General features: G+C 48.9%; 1 protein-coding gene across 7 annotated transcripts in view; it reads right to left on the bottom strand.

The window, feature by feature from the left end:
* Window positions 1-18,942, bottom strand: part of CADM1 (cell adhesion molecule 1) — a 371,444-nt gene that overhangs the window by 29,996 nt on the left and 322,506 nt on the right. For 4 of the 7 annotated variants that reach the window (XM_056107516.1, XM_056107513.1, XM_056107514.1 and 1 more), the window contains exons 7-8: window positions 16,248-16,420; window positions 11,254-11,325 (exon numbers count right to left, since the gene is read on the bottom strand). In XM_056107516.1, the coding sequence (XP_055963491.1) occupies window positions 11,254-11,325; window positions 16,248-16,420 (245 nt within the window). The remainder of the gene's footprint in view (window positions 1-11,253; window positions 11,326-16,247; window positions 16,421-18,942) is intronic. The other 3 variants (XM_056107515.1, XM_056107518.1, XM_056107519.1) reach the window with 1 other exon arrangement.

The following is an 18,942-nucleotide window of genomic DNA, read 5'->3' as shown; positions in this document are numbered from 1 at the left end:
GGGGCTCAGGGCATGGGGTCAACAGGTAACCAAAGGGATGACGACAACGTCGAGGATGACGAGGACGATGACGATGATGACGGCACACTGTCCTGTCCCAAGGTCATGTGCCCATCACTCTCCCAGCCAGCATCACTGGTAAGCCTCCGGCTGCCTGGGCTTTGGTCCTCAGGCCCTCCATTTTCTTCCTTCCAGAAAGGAGGGGTGACAGGATCTGTTGTCTCTAGTCCAACAGGAACTCGGGGTTAAAGGTGAAAGCTGCTTCCATGGTCCCTGTTCATCAGGCGGCTGTTTAGCAGGTGCTTATCATCCAAGGCCTCCAAAGGTGGACACAGGCAATGTTTTAATGCTCCAGAATGCCAAGCAGAGGGTTTGTACATACATATATTTTAAAAAGTGCATTTTTAATATATGCATTTTTTTCTTTTCACATGAGCCTGGAGTTGTGGATTTAGAAATAGGACCGCTGAATTCACACTGGTGTTCCCCTTCATGTGGCATGTTTTCCTCAGATCTCTACACCAAAAAAAAAAAATCAGGGCCCTTGAAGGGCTTCCTAGAAGGAGCCAGATTTAATAAGAAGTCTGAGGCCATTAGCAGCTTACAATAAATTATGACCAAATTTCTGAAGAATTAAAGGGGGGAAAAAACAACCATACATCATACTGCATAGGAATACCATACTTACTTAGAAGTCAAGTCTTTATGCATATAATACAGTTAAAAAAAAAAACAAACAAACCAGAACACCAAAAAAATCGTACAGTTGAAACATCTCTATCCCAGGCACTGCAGACTCGGCTCCTTAATTGATGCATCCCAGTCAAGGCTTAGTTTGAGGCTCTTTCAATTTGAGGGGCCAAATCAAATGCGTACGGGTACAGAAACATTTACATATGCACGGTAATACATTGTTTTGCATGGCTAGTCATTGGCTCCTTTTACAAGTGTGGGGGGGGAGCAGCAACAAATACTTTTGGTTCAAGATAACTGTTGTCCTGGTGTTTCTAAAAGCCTTTATCATCGGGTAGATAATGGGTCTAAAATAGAAAGAAAAGGGCTGGAGAAAAACCTGAGGGTTAGACTACTTAGAGAGAACATCTTAGCGTTAGCAAGTGACCTCAATGGGGCTGTCTTCCGACGCCATGAAACCAAAGCTTTGGCATAGCTGCCGGGATGGGGGGGGGGGGGGTTGGGGGGAAACACCAGAAAGCATAGCAAGCCAAGTGCACAGTACAGCTTGTTTTCCCGGTCAGGGGAGGGGAAACCCATCCACTGAGCCCAAAAGGGAAGGGGAAGGGAGTGCTGGGAAGGAACACACACGTTCTAAAACAGTCCAAAGCCAACAAGCCAACACACGTTCCAACGACAGTCACTGCAGCTGGAAATGGCACGCAGGCTGGTAGGTTGGCAGTGCAATAGAGGACTAGATCGAGGGGGTATCTGGGGAGTTGCTATTCCATTTCTCTCAGAGCAGCTGGTGTGCTCTCCGAACAGAGGCTATTTCAAGTCAAGAAATGGGGGGCGGGGGAACCCAAAACAATCCGGTTCTCTAGAAGTGACTCTGAGCTTCTTGCAGGAGAGCCTGGTGACAGAACCTTATTCTCCTTCATAATTGCGTTATGACTTCATGCAGAAAACACAGACACCCGGGCTCGGAAATGAGGGCTGCTCTGCGGAGAACGATTGATTAGGGTGTCTTCATCAGGAGACGTGGGGGAGATGTGCCAAGCCCGCCCTGGTGAATCAACTTGTGGGGTCACCCCCCTGGAGGGATAACATTCGCGATGTACAGGCCCAATGCAAATCGCCGTTTTCCAATATGAGTTATAAATGCTGCAATTAACTTGAAAAATGAGAGTGCCTAATTGCCCGAACAAAGGGCTTTTGAAACTTCATTTTGGTGCAGCCTTTAAAATATAATCTTGGAGCTCGGCCTGGGAGAAAAATAGGTCACCACGAAGTTGAGTTAGACTTTACAGTGGGCGGGCGGGTTCCGGGATGTAAAGGGCTGTGCTGAGCTACTGTCTCTATATTCTCATTTTAATTACGAGGAGGGCAAATTTATTGTATGTTTATTTTCTCCGTTTGCAAGAAAACCATCCCCTGTCTTTGCGAACCCAGTGAGCGAGGACGGTCTTAGCTGGCTCTCTCTCGAGTTCTTTTACGACTCCAATCAAACAAGCTATCCGGAGGCAGGGCCCCGGATTGCCATTTGAAAGACGCTCATTTCACTAAGTATTGACTTCTCTGTTACCCAGCCTTCCAGACAGTTCATGGGACCCTCTCCTGAAGGAATAAAAACACGGACCGTGCATGCTGTGGCATAGGGTATTTACAAACTGAAAAGGCTCTGACAACGCATGAGATGGCAGACATCACCATGTAAGCAAGCACCCCAAAAAGAAACACACGGAAATAAGGCTGGAGGAGGCGGCTGGGCACTACTTAGCTGGAACAGTCATGTGTAAGCTCTACCGTGGCATGTTCTAATCCTTTCATATGGATTCTCTCCAACTGCGAATTGTTCATTGAGTGGGTCGGGCTGGGGGTGGGGGGTTTCAAAACTAATCCGGAAATTCGTTCGTGGTCTCCAACACAAACGGACAGTGTAAGTGAAAAGGGAAATCCTGCAAGCAAATTAAATCCACAACCTTAAATATTTTTTTCCTTCTCTGATTGCTCTGTAGCACTCCTGCCTCACGAGGCAAGGACCCCTGTGAGGCTACATTTTTTGGGGGGTTCTGGGTGGGCAAGGCTGGGCATAGGCAAAAAGGCCCAATGTGATCAGGTAGAGGCCCCGACTGGTTGCACAGCAGAGCTGAGAGGTAAGGGACTGGCTGAATCTTCTTCTGACTGTCATAAGCGTGAATGAATGCACACGAAGCAGTCTGGACATATTTTAATACACTTCCCCCCCCCAGTTTATTTTCTTAACTAAAGTCAATAAAGAGCCAATGGGTTTACTTAATTGAATTCCCCTTCAGTTTCTGTTACGGAGCTGCTTTAAATCTAGACACGAGGGCAGGCAAGGAATTCCCCTGACAATTTTATTTTCATAGTTGTGCTGTGCTATTATATATTACATACAGCGTTACCCCTCACCACCACCCCCCACCCTCCCCGCTTCTTATTTATTTGGGACTGGTGTGAAAGGTATTGAGAGCAAGAACACTGGCTGGAAAAAAATTAAGCTCGGAAGTTTATTTTCTAGCAGTGTCTCAGTTAATTTCCCTTCCATCCACATTAGGCTATAATTAAACTCCCATTTCTCAGGGATTGGGGGCTGGGGGTGGGGGGGGGGGGTGGTGGTGAGCAGGAAGAGAACAGAAAGAAAATGAGAAGTCCCAAAGGATGGGACCCCAAGAATTCTTTCTGAAGTTCAAGGTCACTCCAAGGTCACCTTGCCAAGAGCTGGGGAAGTCAATGGTAGCAGGAAAAGGAATCAATTCTCTCTCTCTTTCTCTCTCTCTCTCTCTCTCTCTCTCTCTCTCTGCAATTTCAAGTTTTGTTAAAAGCTTTTTTAGAATTGTTCACCAGTGCTGCCTTGCTCCAGAGATCTTTTCATTTGCAAACCAGATGTTCTGAAAACAATAGGAATCTGTACAGCGGCTGCATTTAACAAGGCAAACAATTCTTGGGTCCTGGAGGGGGTGAAGGCTGGGCCACAGCACAGGGAAGGCAGGAGGCCCCCAAGAGGGCAGTCTGGAGAAGCCACCGCGTGTGTCCCTGTCATGGGTGGACACTGGGGCTTTTGTCTTTCTCCTGTCCAGTGTTCCCTCTTGCCGGCCAGTGAGAGAGCTCACTTGACCCAGGGAAACCTGTATTTCTGAGAACACTGCAGGCCACTTGCTAAATCTCTAATATTGACACTTGTCAAAGCATCATTTCAATTATTTTTATTTATTTTTTGGCTTTTTGGGTCACACCTGGTGTTGCACAAGGGTTACTCCTGGCTCATACACTCAGGAACTACTCCTGGTGGTGCTCAGGGGACCATATAGGATGCTGGGAATTGAACCTGGGTTGGTTGCGTGCAAGGCAAATGTCCTACCTGCTGTGCTATCGCTCCAGCCCCAAGAAACTCTTACAATAGGTAATCCTTAGCAGAAAAAATATATATACATAAACAAATAAACAAGGTATATTTAGAAACAAACTGTGTGTGTGTGTGTGTGTGTGTGTGTGTGTTTCCTGAGGCCACTCTTTGCAGAGTTCAGGGCTTACTCCTGGATCAGCATTCAGGAATCACTCCTGGCAGCCTCAGAGGACCATATGGGGTGTCAGGGATCAAACCTACGATGGCCTCATGCAAGACAAGCACCCTATCTGCTCTACTGTCTCTCTGGCAAAAGAAAAAGACATACTTTAGCCCATAGTGGGGGAAAAAAAGCAACAACAAAGGCCATTTACTTTTGGGGCATATACATCTTGAAAAAAGGGGCCTAGTACCTAAAACAGGTTTCTCTAAGTACCTTGAGTATTAATATCTGAGTATTTCTTAGTACACTAATATTCAGTTCAGTGGGAACAGCGGGCATATCAGTAACACTTGGTGAGCTGTAAAAAGTGAGGGCTGAGACCCAGCCTCAAGGAGCAGATGCTAACTCTAGATACATGGGTGATGCAGTAACTGGTCTAGGAAGAAAGATGTGATCTCCTCCCAGGAACGATGTCAGAAATGCCTAAGCGCATGCGTGCGCGCGCACACACACACACACACACACACACACACACACACACACACACACCACACACCCAAGTTAGATGCTTGAAGTCAAGTTGGGCCTCAGTGCTAAATTTCCCTAATGCCATCTATACTTTTTCCTTCTTTTCTCTTTCACTTCCGGTTTTGGGGCAACACCCAGCTGTGCTCAGAGATCACGCCTTTGTCTGCTATTTATTTTTTGCTTTTTGGGTCATACCCCACAATGCTCAGGGGTTACTCCTGGCTTTGCACTCAGGAATCACTCCTGGCGGTGCTCTGGGGACCATATGGGATGCTGGGAATCAAACCGTGGGCGGCCTCGAGCAAGGCAAACGCCCTCCCCGCTGTGCTATCGCTCCAGCCCCATGGAGATCACTCCTGCTGGGCTGGGGAGACCACAGGGGATGCTGGACATTGAACCCTGTCATCTGTGTGCAAAGCAAACGCCTTAGCCTGCTGTGCTGTTGCCGGGGCCCCATCTCCTCTCCCAGCCTCTCTCCATTAGCTGATGCCACAGACCCCACCCCATGTGTCCCAGAGCGCCTGCTCTCCCCAGGTCCGTGCTGCACTGCTGAGCTAATAGCCCTGGGGCCCGCTCTGGCGTGTCACTGCCCGTCACCTCAACCTTCTTTTGTGGAACTCCAGAAACGTCCTGTCTCCATCCATGGGCTCCGGGCAGCGTGCTGCACACAGTAGGGTGCTGGGTCTCTGTAAAGGCTTCCCAGTGACAAACACGTCACTAGCAAGAGCACAGAGCATGCGTCACCAGGCTCTGAGCCAGAAGAACTGGGGGGCAGTGCTGGAGCAAAGCCTGTGACTGTGACTGAGATGTTCGTGGAACAGACTCAGCCTCCAGCACAGCGACGTCACTTTCCTTTACAGTTAGGGAATGGCAAAGGCGCCACGGCATCTGGGTGCCCTAATTTGATGTATTCTACCGATCTCATTGGAAGGATAAGGGCTGTGCTCACATTCCTGATTTATATGACCTGATCTGCATCACACACAAATAGGTATTAGAAATAGGAGGGCCCAAAATAATTAAGATGGGACTCTTTCTCCAAGATTGTGGCGTGGGGGAAAAAAAAAAATATATATATATACATATATATATATATATATATATATATATATATATATGGGCTAGAGCTATAGCACAGCGGGTAGGGCGTTTGCCTTGCACGCAGCCAACATGGCCAACCCGAGTTCGATTCCTCCGCCCCTCTCGGAGAGCCCGGCAAGCTACCGAGAGTATCTTGCCCGCATAGCAAAGCCTGGAAAGCTCCCCATGACGTATTCGATATGCCAAACACAGTAACAACTGTCACAATGGAGACATTACTGGGCCTGCTTGAGCAAATCAATGAACATCGGGAGGACAGTGACAATAATATATATATATATATATATATATATATATATCTCCCCCCAATTTTTTTTTGGGGAGAATGTGGGGACCTTCCACTTGGTGCTCAATGGCCCCTCTTGGGGTTTCCTGGCCTCCAGGGCTATACCCAGCTATGTTCTGAAAACCAAATGCAGTGCTGAGGATCAAACTCGGTTAGCCACAAACAGGGCAACCGCAGAGACCTCTGTGCCCTCCAACCCTTTATTGAGTTTTCATTTTCTCCTATAAGGAAACTCTGTGTTTCTTTTTCCAAGAAGCACAAAATAGTTCACTGGATACACATCCTTAAAAAAAAAAAAAAAAAGAGAGAGCGAGAGAAAGTGAGAGAAACTCATTTAGAAATGACCTACTTCGTATTATAAAAAGGATTTTTAAATGCATTTCAGAATTTGGCCCTATAGCTATTTTTTTTTTAATTCTAAGGTGATTTTAGCTTTTTAATTGATGGGAGTCACATGGAGGGGCTGACCTACAGGTTCAAGTCCCCGTAGCCTGGATTCTCCATTCCCACTGTGTCTGTCAAGGGCCTTCTCTGGTGGCGTTTCTCATCAAACACCTAACTTGGGACACACCCAGGCAGAAAGAGCACAACAGGCACATGAACGAGGGAAAGAAACACAAACTACTCTCCCTAGAAGGCTGTGGAATTTAAAAAGGTGGATACAGCTGCCAAAATGGAGGCAGGCCACACACACACACACACACACACACAGGCCCGTCCTGCCCCACCCTGCACAGTGCGGCAGGCAAGCTTGCTTGGATTCCCATTCCTGCCAAGACTCTGCCTCCCGGTCCTTTTCTGGGAAAGGGTCCGGCTGGCTCTATGTTTACTACAGGGATAACAGAGCTGACCCCGTGATTAGAGCTGCCTCCTCAGGAATGAGGTTTATCAGCAAGGTGAAAAAAAAATCAAGTAAAAAAAATAATAATGATAAGGAGTGTGGAAGTCTTCCCTTAGCAAACGTTGCCAGAGGGCTGTCTGGTGCGGGGTGCAATGCACGTGACAGAGAAGGCGCTGGGGAGGAGGGACAGTCTGTCAGGCAAAGCCGGGGCCCTATGGCAGGTCCCAATTCCATGCCTTACAGGTGTCTTTTTTTTTTCTTTTTGGGTCACACCCAGCGATGCTCAGGGGTTACTCCTGGCTCATGCACTCAGGAATTATTCCTGGCGGTGCTTGGGGGACCATATGGGATGCTGGGAATCGAGCCCGGGTCGGCTGCATGCGAGGCAAATGCCCTCCCCACTGTGCTATCACTCCAGCCCCAAGTGTTTGTTTAAAAATATATATATGTACATATATGTATGTACATATATATACATACACACATTTATACATACATATATATATTAAAGGCCCTCCCGTTGATCATTGATTTGCTCGAGTGGGCCCAGTAACGTCTCCATTGGAGACTTTGTTGTTACTGTGTCTGGCATATCGAATACTCTCGGTAGCTTGCCGGGCTCTCCGAGAGGGGCGGAGGAATCGAACTCGAATCGGCCATGCTGGCTGCGTGCAAGGCGAACGCCCTACCGCCGTGCTATATTAGGGAAGATTCTAAGAACATTCATGGCCTGATCGTTTCCAAGCCACAGCCCAATCGTGTGGCAAATCAACAGTCTTTTCCAGCAAAATGTTCTCGTGTCAGTGAGACGGCCTTCAGCCTTCAGCCAGGGGAGCCGAGTCTACACAGGATACGAGGGAGATGCAGAGCTGCCCTCCCCAGCCTCTACGCCTGCCCTGGTCCATGCGCGGGACTCCAGACCGAAGCCTGAACGTGTCTGGAGGGAACCAGATGACTAGAGGCCCCCATAGCTGGCTTCCGAACCAGGGGGAACAATTCGATTATCCTGGTTACGGGAGATCAAAGATAACATGGAGAGTTCTTCCAGTGCAGAGACATCGGAGAACAACGGCGACCTTCCGGTTTTAAAAAATATTTCCCGATTGCATTTGTACCCTGCTCTTGTAATAAAACTCTGACCTGGAGAATGGGTTTCGGTGATTGCATTTGACTGAGAGAAAAGAAGGAGATGGCTGTGGGCTGCTGAGTTTTTATTTTATCTTATTTTATATATTTTTTTAAAGCTCGGGCTTTATGTTTCTGTCACTGAATTTAGCTGTTGAAGCTTTTAAGGCTAATGGTGGCTGTAATGTACCAAACAGTGCAAGAGAGAAGAGTGGAAATTAATTTGGCCATCCATTTGTCAAGATGCAGGCTGGAAGAGATTTTAGGAACCAATCTCAATTTGGGGGGATAGCCTGGCCCTTCAGAATGGGACACGGGCTCATTCAGTTCCATAACCTTTAATCTGTTTGAAGAAAGGAGCAAATGTTAAATTCCACAAGGGTACTTTCTGGGCAAGATAAATATATATAAGACAATTGTTAAGACACAGCACGCCGGCAAGATCACATCCATTAAGGAAACGGATTCTCTCCAGGGTTTCAGTAGCAAGGCTAGCTTCACTTGCATTGGGTGTGACTGGGAGAGGCGGGTCATTCATGAGCCCAAAGGCCTGCTGTGGGAACAGGGGACAACTGGTCCCCCGGGACTCAAGTGCACCTGTGATGTTGCCTTTTGTTTGTCTCTGGGCTACACCCAGCGGTGCTCGGGCTTTACTCCTAGTTCTGGGCTCAGCCTGGTGGGGCCTGAGAGACACTGTATGTTGCTGGGGATTGAGGCCAGTTGTGGGGTTCAGCTGTGTGCAAGACAAGTGCCTTAACCCCCATAATTTCTGTTCAGCTGTACATTGTTTAATATTACTTCCAGAGGAGGAACAGAGGGAGAGGGAGGGATATATGTGTGTGTGTGTGTGTGTGTGTGTGTGTGTGTGTGTGCGCGCGCACTCGCACGCGCAAGGGGGAGAGAGACAGAGAGAGAGAGAGAAAGAGAGAGAGAAAGAGAGCGAGAAAGAGAGAAAGAGAGAGGAGAGAGCTTCAAGGAGAATGAGAGGGAAAGAGAACAATAAGAAGACCGACCCCATAAAGGTATCTCAGAGGCAGACAGAAATACAGCGTTTGTTTTTCAAATTTCCTCTTAAACGGAGTGTCTGAGGCAGAGCTGTGATAACAGTGAGTTGTAGCTGTTTGAGGATGTAAGATTAGCTTTAGTCCGGAGTGAAGGATTAAGAGCTGTGGACAGAGGCGCCTCCACTGAGATGGATTGTGAAGGGGGAGGAGTTCAGGGAGTGTTAAGAAAGACCTTAAGGAAGGAAAAAAAAAGGCCGCCTAAGCTAGTGAGAGGCCAGCCAGCAAGGCAAAGCAAAGCCAAAGATGGTGTTGGAACATGGAGCGTGTCAGGCCTCAACTGCCTGCAAGTGTCAACATGGAACTCGGACTACCGAGATGGAATGTTCTGCAGTGAGAGGGAGGAAGGGCTGGCTCAGCCCCAGGCAGCTCCTTCAGAGGCAAAAGCAGATCCTGGAAAGGCTTTCTGAAAAGACCCACTGTGTGCAGGGCGGGGGTTGACAGTCACTGACTCTCACTTCCCAAAGGCTTTTTGCCAAGACACCGAAAACCTGGCAAGTGGAGCGTATGCCCAATTCGACTCACATCTGGATATGGTGAAGAAACCAGCCAAGGTAAAAAAAAAAAATACAAAAAACCAAAACCACCCAGTTGGTGTCAGAAAAGCCTGTTGACTCTGTTTCCCAGAGCCTGGAAGAGGCCCTCTGTGGTCTGCTTGACAGTGACCCAGGCCATGGGAGGGTTCGACTCACGTTTTCCGAGTTTACTTTGGAAGCAGGAGGAACTACAAATGGCTGAGACAGACACACGGATGAGTGTTCCTAGAGTGGCCAGGATGGAGCCTGGGGGTTTTGATACACAAAAACCCACTGATGGACTTTCAGAAGACTTTAAACTGGGCACTGACTGATGTTCTCACTGCCAGTGTCTGGAGGGCGTGTCCTGGGGGCTGAGTCATGGGCTCCCTTTGCCCCACCGGAAGAGAGCGAAGAAAAAGGGACATCCTATGGCCCTTTGTTACAGCTCATCAACCCAGGAGGGTCCTTTCATGGGAATCTTAGAATCTGCCCGCTGATCTTCACTGACTCCTGAGAAAATTCAAAATGCCTCCACAAAGCGGGTGTAAAGGACCGTTGTTGTCTCTGGGGTGGGAAAGAGGATTAATCCAGAGGAACGGGGAGTGAAATTGTGCTCTGCCAGAAATCCAGTGACAGGGGCAGGGCCTCCTCTGAGGGCCCAATAAAGCAGAGATGGTATCTGTTAAGAGTTCCCCTGTGGAACAGTCACCATGACCTGCCCTTGGGGCAGGCCAGGGTCAAGAGGGGGCCTGTCCCTGACGGGGTCCTGCCTGTCTGGTGGACGAGCAGCAGCCATCGCCAGCCACGCTGGGCAGCTGGGAAGCCACCAGAGACTGTGAAGGGGACAGATGACACTTTTTCCTCCTGTGGAAGAGCTGGAAGGAAGAGACGATTGAACTCCTTTTGAGTAAGATTTTCAGCTGATCCCAGAAGATGGAGCCACAGAGCGAGAGCCCCTCGCACCTCCAGCACTGAACGGAAGGCAGGAGGGATGCCTGGAGACCCCCAGGGAAGATGGGGACCCCCAGCTGAGCCCCGAGAAGACTCAGGCAACGCAAATCAGTCATATGCAGAGGCAGGAAGGACTGGAGGCCAGTAGAAACCTCGCCTGCAGAGCTAGGCATGCTGAAGCTGGCATTTCTCTTCATGGGCAATAAGATAGAATCAAGACAAGGAGAAGATCCTGTGCCATATACTTACCATGCTGCCAACCATGGTCAACCTATTGGCTGCTGGTGTGTTCACTAACAGCCAGGAAGCTGTTCTCCTTGGCACTGGTTTTGAACAGTGATGCTCAAACCAAACCAAACCAAACCAAACCAAAACAAAACAAAACAAAACAAAACACGATGAAGAAGAAACCTCATAGCCTCAAAGCTTGCAAAATTGCTGATGTACTGTGAAAAGCTCAGATGTGACAGATTTTAGAAGCCCAATGAAGAACACAATATCCAACGTCTTTTGAGGTTCTCTAAAAAGGAAACCATTAATGCCAAGGACTTCAAGGGAACACTTCGGCTTTCTTTTATACAGACCAGAAAAAAACAATATACATTCAGGACATTTTTCAATGGTAATGAAGGTACCATACCTGTGATGATGGGAAGGATGGTGGTGGTGGTGATGGTGGTTGTTGTGGGAGGAGGGAGAGTTGTGGGGGGATCTGGATAAAAAAAAAAAAGGAAAATCAAACCCACAACGCTGAACACAACAGTGACCAGTAAGGACAAACAACAGGCACGAGGACACCGAAATGCTCCTTTGAGGACTCCATGCTAGAACTGAAAGTTGATTTTTAAAATTTTTCCTTTTGTCCCCCTGCCAAAGATCTGCTTTGTAATTATAACCCAAAGACTTAGGTGCAAGAGCTAAGAAGGACAGAGATTTGTATTAATGAGGTGAACCAGGGATGAGATACGTAGAGAAGGAAGTTAAGAAAATAAAATAAAATAAAAAATACATACATTCAATTAGATGACACCCCCTTGCCCACCAATCTGGTTTCAAAGGTTGAGATCTTTGAAATGAGGCTGACCCATCTCGGTACCCCAAAAGGCACAATGACTGCCATTTGGCTTTAGATTCTTACAGAGGGGGAGAAAGAGATGGGGTTGGTCTATTTAAAGGGCTCCTCTCGGCCAAGGATGAGTCTGCGCCTGTCCCCTTGCTCTCTCTGACTGCTAACTTCATTATTCTCCATCAATACACCCCAGCAGGACGTAAAGCTACTTCTAGCCTTGTAATAAATACAAAGACGAGAGAATGTCACCACTAAATATCAAGTTCCAGGCATGGGAGATTTTACTGAGATTTTATTTTTTTTTAAAAAGTCAATAAATTTTACAACTTATAAATATTAACGAGCTCGTTGCTTTGGCTCCCGTTAAAAGTTTGACCTACGCAGATGACAATGATAAAACTGGAAGAATGTTTCCCGACATGTAAACAACAGAACTAAATATAAACAGGTCCTGACCCTCTGAGCCAGGAATCCAATCGGGAACCCTCTTTGTCAGATGTTGGATAGACTGTATATTCTTCTCTCTCCGTAAAACATAATGTGGAGGGAAAGGAAAGGGCATATATAAAAGAGGGGGGAAAATTTTTCGAAAGCCCAAATGATCAAACTGAATGTGTTAAATTGTCAGCAAGACTTTGAACTAAGCAATCACTCTGCTATAATAGAGTCTAGGACGATTTGAAGGCTTTTGATTTTAAATTTTATCTAAAGCACACCAACTTTTCCTCCCTGACACATCTGGTGTCCTTTTATCTCCAAGTGAGCTCTCAGATTGTCTAATTAATACATCAAAACTTTAATTATAGACTGCACCTCCATTCGGTTTGGTACAACTTCCAGAAAGTTTATGAAAACATTATCTTGGTGCCTGGCCGGAAGGTCTGTTGGAAATGATTCTGCTATTGATCCCGTAGCCCACAGGCGGCTTCTCTCACACAAATACAAACGGGCGGATTGGAGAGGGCCGTGTCAACAGCAAATTGTTCTGTCTCACAGGCGACTTTGCTTATTTGAGTTGGTGGGGGGGGGGGGGCGTGTAAGCAGTTGACTGTTTAAAGCAGCCTCACACATAAATTGAAAAGGGGATCCATTAAAAAAAATCTCTCTCTTTCAAGAAGTAAAAAGGATCCAATTAATAATTGTAAAAGTCACAGTTTTCAAAGACTGGCTCGAGAAATATGATCCTTTGGGCTGGAGGTTTAGATGGCCCCTTGGATGCTTGCTCTGGGACTCCCCAGACAGGAAGCATTTTGTGAGCCCCTCCCCTCAAGGTCAGGTACCCTGCCCCTTGGGAGGTGCACACCCGAGTGGGGGACATGCAGCCCAGAGCCAAGCACGGCAGAGACTCTGCCCCCTCAACAGGTCTCAGCCGTACCCTGAAGGTGTCTGTGACCCAGCGGGAGAACAGCCAATATGGCTTTTCTGATCTGGTTCAATGATAGTATTTATCACTCAAAAGGAACATCTGTCCCTGGGAGACTTCCCTGGACCTTCTATAATGTGATTCCTCCACCTCTCTCTGAAGTCTCGGCATCGAATGTGTGCTGCCCGTTACATAATCAAAGCGGACCCGAAGGTGATTTGAAAATTAGGAACCCAGGGATGGACAGACTAATGAGGGCAGAGCCTTAGGAAAAGAAAGGTCACGGGTCCCTCTCATTTTGTGAGAAATCATACGCTTTGAATTATTTTTCTCATGACTAGGGTAACTTTTGTCCTTCAGCTCTGGCTCGAGTGACCTGAATGAATCAGAGTCTGTTAACAGGTAGAACCTCAAAGCTCCGGTCTCTCCTAGTACCACAGCTGATGCGAGGCCACTACTTAAGGAAATGCAGCCTGTAGCTAATGGCCAATGACTGCCACACAGAAGCCCAAAGAACGAAATCAAACAGGCCTGGGCGCCAGCCAGCTAGGGACTCCAAGGACGGAAGTAACTCCCAGAGAACTAGACGTTTTAGAGGCAACGTTAACGTTTAGTTCAGAGAATATGTTGGAAGTTACTGTGCTCGTACAGTTGGTCAGCTCTGAAAATGTACTCAAGTTGATGGACTGGTAATAGACAAGTCGTATCTCAGTATTAGAGCCTGTCGTTCCAAGAATTTCTACGAGCCCCAGATAAGGGAGGGCGATGGGATATTAGAGCTCACTTGAGTTTCCTAGGTGAGGACAAGCACAGTATCTCTGGTTGGAGAGTGAGCAAGTGAGAAAGAGACAGAGAGACAGAGAGAGAGAGAGAGACAGAGACATAGGAGAGAGAGAGAGAGAGACAGAGAGAGACAGAGAGAGGTGTAAACAGGTGAATCTCTGTTTCCCAGACTTTGAGTAAGGTGCCCTGGCCTGGAATTAACCCTTTGGGGTTAATTCCAAGAGGACCATTTACAAATGAGAGGACTGGCCAACTGGGAGGCAGTGAGAAAAAGACTCAGGACAAAGAAAGGTCTCTATCTTGCCGGAACCTTGAAGTCAAACTGGGGACTTCTGAAATCTATTTCATACCTGTCTGGGCTTGGGTAAATGGCATGACACTTCCAAGCTTCATTATTTAGAGAGGGTTTGGGGCCCACTCCTGGCAGTGCTTGGGGTGGGGTGGGGCTCAGATCAGGGCTGGCCGCCCTGCAAGTTGAATGCCTCATTCGCCAGCACTATATCTCTGGCCCCTCAAGCTCCGTGTTATCATCCTTTGTAACCTGGGGGGGGGGGGGGGGGCGGTGCGGCGATCACACAGCTCCTCCCAAGGCTGCTGTGCAGAGGAGAGATGGTCAGGTATGGTCAGCCACCCCCGGGCAGGAAGGCAGGCCAAGGAAGAGTGAGGCTCAGGAATGATGGAGTCCCTCAGACTTCCCAAGTGGTCTCATCTCGCGATGCAGGAACAGTAGGTAGACTGCATCAAAAGTGCCCCCCTCAATTACTTAGTCTTGGGACTCAGGGAAGCATATAATAGACCAGGGGAAGTCTGTCAGGGCTGCTGGCTCTCTCGTTTGTAAAATGAGAAGCATGGTGTTCTGGAAACTTCGGTAACGGCAACGGAAGGAAGTTGGGGGGGTTGTGTGCAAACATAGAGGGCAAGGGCTCGGAAGGGCTGACTGTCAAAGCCACAGGGAAGGGGGTCTCCCTTCCCCGTCCCGTCCACTCTGTTCCCCGCTGTGGGCGGAGATGAGCAGTAAGAGGCCCGAGTGGGGGAGAGCCGCTGTGTGATTGACGTGTCTGGCTTGCTGGCCCTTCTTCCACGGCCGTGACATTCGACATTCCTTCCCCTCAATGAGATCTATCTCAACTACATCTACAGGGAGAATCAACGGCATGCCGTGCGGTTTTCTCTGCAGAGCAACGCACCGGGAAAACGGGCCTCAGAAATCTAGAACCACGGGTAAGAGGTAAGATGTGGTCCTTTTGTTCTCTGTGCAGGCTAAGCCCCACAGACCTGGCATCTCGGGACCCTCCCAGGCCCAGGTCAGGGAGAACGTTTATCCCTGTCAATGTGGAGGGTCAAGCATGCGTCTTTCAGCAAAGAGGCAGTTCCTTCTCTGTGCTCACAAGGAAAGTGGCCAGGCTCTCCGGAATGTGCGATGTTTCATTGGGCGTATTTAGGGGTGGATGTCGGCCTCTGTTTGTGTTTGGATCATTCTGCACTGCCAAGGGAAGAAAGAAAATGCTCACACACTCTCAAATATTGGTAAGACCCCAGGGTTCCCCTGCCTCTGGTTCCTTACTTGGTGTCATGTCATTTCATGACTGTTTTCGCCTGGAATGAAGCTAACCAAGAGGCTTCAATTGGACCGAAGAGACCCAATTTGTCATCATAAGACTAGCAAGGCGCTGCACTCCTCAGCAAGACAGACTATTCACCCCATGCAAAACTGGCAATAAGCTAGAAGAGGGAAATGACGTTTAAAATTCTGTGCACACAGTAGATGCTCAATAAATATTTGTGGCTCAGCGAATGGAATTAACGATAGGCTTTAATTATCCTGTAAAAGAGATATTAAGAAAATAAGCACATAAGGGGGGAAAAAAGCATCAACAGTCACCTGTGTCTAAAGCAGTGACTCTAGGGTTACTGTTGCTACCAAGGGCCTTCGACCTTATACCTTATACCCTCACAGTTCCCACCACCCCCGGTACTTACTGGCTTGCAACATCTTTTGGAAGGTAACTGCTTCCTGCTGAGAATAGGATATTTCTGCTCATCAAAGCAGAAGAAAGGCTAGGCCAGGTATCGTAAGAAAACACCAGTGGGGAATACACTCTCTGAGCTGAAAGCCGTTAATTGGTAAGGCTGGGTTTTGCAGTCATTATTTCTAACATAATCTCCATAGCCGGTGCCTGAGGACAGAGCTCTTCCACACAGCAGGACAGGAACTAGCAGGAACCCAGTCCCCTCCGGAAAAAAAAAAAGTGAGAGGCAGAGAAGAAAGTCGCTGCCCTCAATGGAGGTGGAGGTGGGGGGCAGCAGAGAGCTCTGGGGACCACCTCAACTTTTTGAAAGTTCTGGAAGAAAACAAACTGGGTTTGGGTTCTCGCTCTGGCCAGCGAGTGGCCAGGGAGCGGGTGAGCATCTCACGTACCGTATACATACAGCATGTAATCCGAGTGGGCCTTGCCCACCACGTTGGACGCCTCGCAGCGGTACGTGCCGTTGTCGGTTTTGTTGAGGTTGTTGATGACCAGACTGTGCCCAGACAGGATGGCATGCTGAGGCATCTCCTCATCGAGTCTCACCCAGGTCACCATCACGGGCCTGCAGGGGTGAGGCGAGAGAGACCGGTTCCGTTATTAAGTCCTCACGGAGACGTCGGCCTCGGACCTCTCGCCCGAATGTGGGACGAATCAGTTAAGGAGGACCAAGAGGATGGCCCTGGGGAACGGCCAGCAGTGGTGCTGGGAGACGCACACTGGGGGACGGGTGGGTGCTGGGACACTGACTGACTGAAACCCAATCGTGGACAACTTTGTAGCTGAGTATCTCAACAGGATGGTTGTAAGTTCACAGCGTTACGCCCGGGAAGTCTCCCGGATCACTGTGTTTGAAGAAATGTGATCGGGTGTTGGGAAGCCAGTAGGAGGCTGCCCCCGGAGTCTCGGTCTTCCCATTCCGCGCCGACAAACCAGCAAATAAATCAGTGCGCTCTATTTCATGTGGTTTCACCCCGATTCAGACAGGACAGAGCACGAGGGCCGGGGGGGGGGGGGGGGGGAGGGGGAGGGATCTGATTCTTGGCTAATAACAGACATTTAAAACATCTGAATAATAGTTCTTTGATCTGGTCTCTGCAGTTTGTGTGTGGTGGGGGGTGGCAATACCTGTCTCTTCCCTAGAAATATGCAATTACTTCCTTTACTAATTTATTTTTTTTAACGTGTATTTTTATTTATTTAGGACTAGGGTGTGCCACACCTGGAATTGCTCAGGGCTTTTTCCTGACTCTTGAGCTCTGCAGCTTGTAGGTGGTGCTGGGAATCGAACCTGGGTCTGCTGTGTGAAAGCTGGGTCTTATCCTCTGTATGTACCATCATCTCTCCGGCCCTTAACTACCTCTGCTTTAACCCTTCCAATAAGCCGCCTCCCTCTGCAACCCGGACCCCCTTATTTCTGTGTCCCTTAGCAAAATTTCTTCCTTGCTTGGCTCACATTGCTGTCTGTTCTCCTCTTGGGGAACACCAGCACCCCCACCCCTACACACACACACACACACACACACACACACACACACACACACACACACTCCAGCTCGAGGGACATGCTCCCTGAGATGTGCTGTGGACGATGCTTATAGGTCTTGGCAGCTGCTTATCAGAGACGCCAAAACTGTCCCCCCATCTGGGAAAAAGCAAGTTGCAGACAATATCCAAACCGTTACCAGGGGTAAAAGCAGCCTTTCAATTCACAGAAGTGGGGTTGGAGCAATAGCACAATGGGTAGGGCGTTTGCCTTGCACGCAGCTGACCCAGGTTCCATTCCCAGCATCCCATAGTGTCCCCTGAGCACCACCAGGAGTAATTCCTGAGTGCGGAGCCAGGAGTAACCCCTGAGCATCGCCGGGTGTGACCCAAAAAGCAAAAAAATAAAAAAAAAATTAATTCATAGAAACTGTGCCTCGGGCCAGGGTTCTTCCCTCCAAGCCCCCAAAAACGGAAGCCACGCCGTGTCCAGCACCCCGGAAGCTTTCCTTTCCAAGGAAGGAGCACTGAGAGAGGAGCTCGCAGTGCTCTCCCTCCAGATGCTGCGGCGGTGACGCGGCTGAAGACCCCAGCTTCACGGTGAATGGAAGCTCCCGTTAGCCCTGTCAGGTAGCACTCCAGCTCTCAAATGGGATGTGAAGGTACATTTTTCCCCCCTTTAATTACACATGAGTTTGTCATCACGGCCCAGTAAATTATTTAAGAATTAGCACCGCATATGCCCTCCTCGCGGGCAACAGCGGCTGGGTCTGGCTGGCAATCAGGCCCCGCGTCCCGCTGCTTGACAGCTGAGACCGTCAGTGGGGGTAAGTGCCGAGAATATTCACAACATTTAATGGCGAGTTAAATTACCATTTTTATTGTATGCAATTTCTTGAGAAAATAAATAGGTAACGTGCCGGAAGGGAGAGGGCCGCGGCCCGCGCAGCCACAGACCTGCTCCCATTTCGGAGGGACGGACAAATACCCTCGTTGGCATAAATGTCCTGGAGGAAACGTGTAATTTGCTGTCCCCGTGGCACATTCAACTGAACACACTACCTTCTTCGAGGGGGAAGTACAGAAACAAAATACAGGGTTGAGCGCCAGAGACTGTAAATGTGGTTAATGTGGCTGAATATAGGTATTGCGGGTGGCCAAGGGGCCTGCGAGCAATTTTTTTTTTCCCCTCCACTGGGTTGCAAGGGAAGCTGCCAACTAGGGCCTAATCCGAACCGTTTGCAGAAAGAGCTGGATGGTTCGCGGGCTTCCCAGGAGGAAAAGATGGTGCTTCGACTAGGGGACGGTGGCGGCAAGGAGGCACGCCCACTTCTCACTCGAGGAAACGCTATTTCCAGAGGGTTCTTGTCATCCCAGACAATGGGGTGGGGCGGGCACCGGGAGGGCCGCTGCCCAGCTGTTTGGGTGCTGGGGTGCCAGCCGGGCAAGGTCTCTGAGCTGGGCCGTGGGGACCCACTGAGGGCTCTGGGAAGCAGGGATCCCCAGGAGGCGGTGTGGCGGGTGGGACTCCGTGAGGGCAGCGCCAGGCAGGGACAGCAGAGGGAGCCCAAGGCTTTGGGTGGGGAACAGGACCACAGGAGA

This window comes from Sorex fumeus, unplaced genomic scaffold (assembly GCF_029834395.1).
Source record: "Sorex fumeus unplaced genomic scaffold, SorFum_2.1 ptg000169l, whole genome shotgun sequence".
Taxonomy (NCBI): Eukaryota; Metazoa; Chordata; class Mammalia; order Eulipotyphla; family Soricidae; genus Sorex; species Sorex fumeus.
This window is presented reverse-complemented; position numbering and strand designations above follow the sequence as displayed.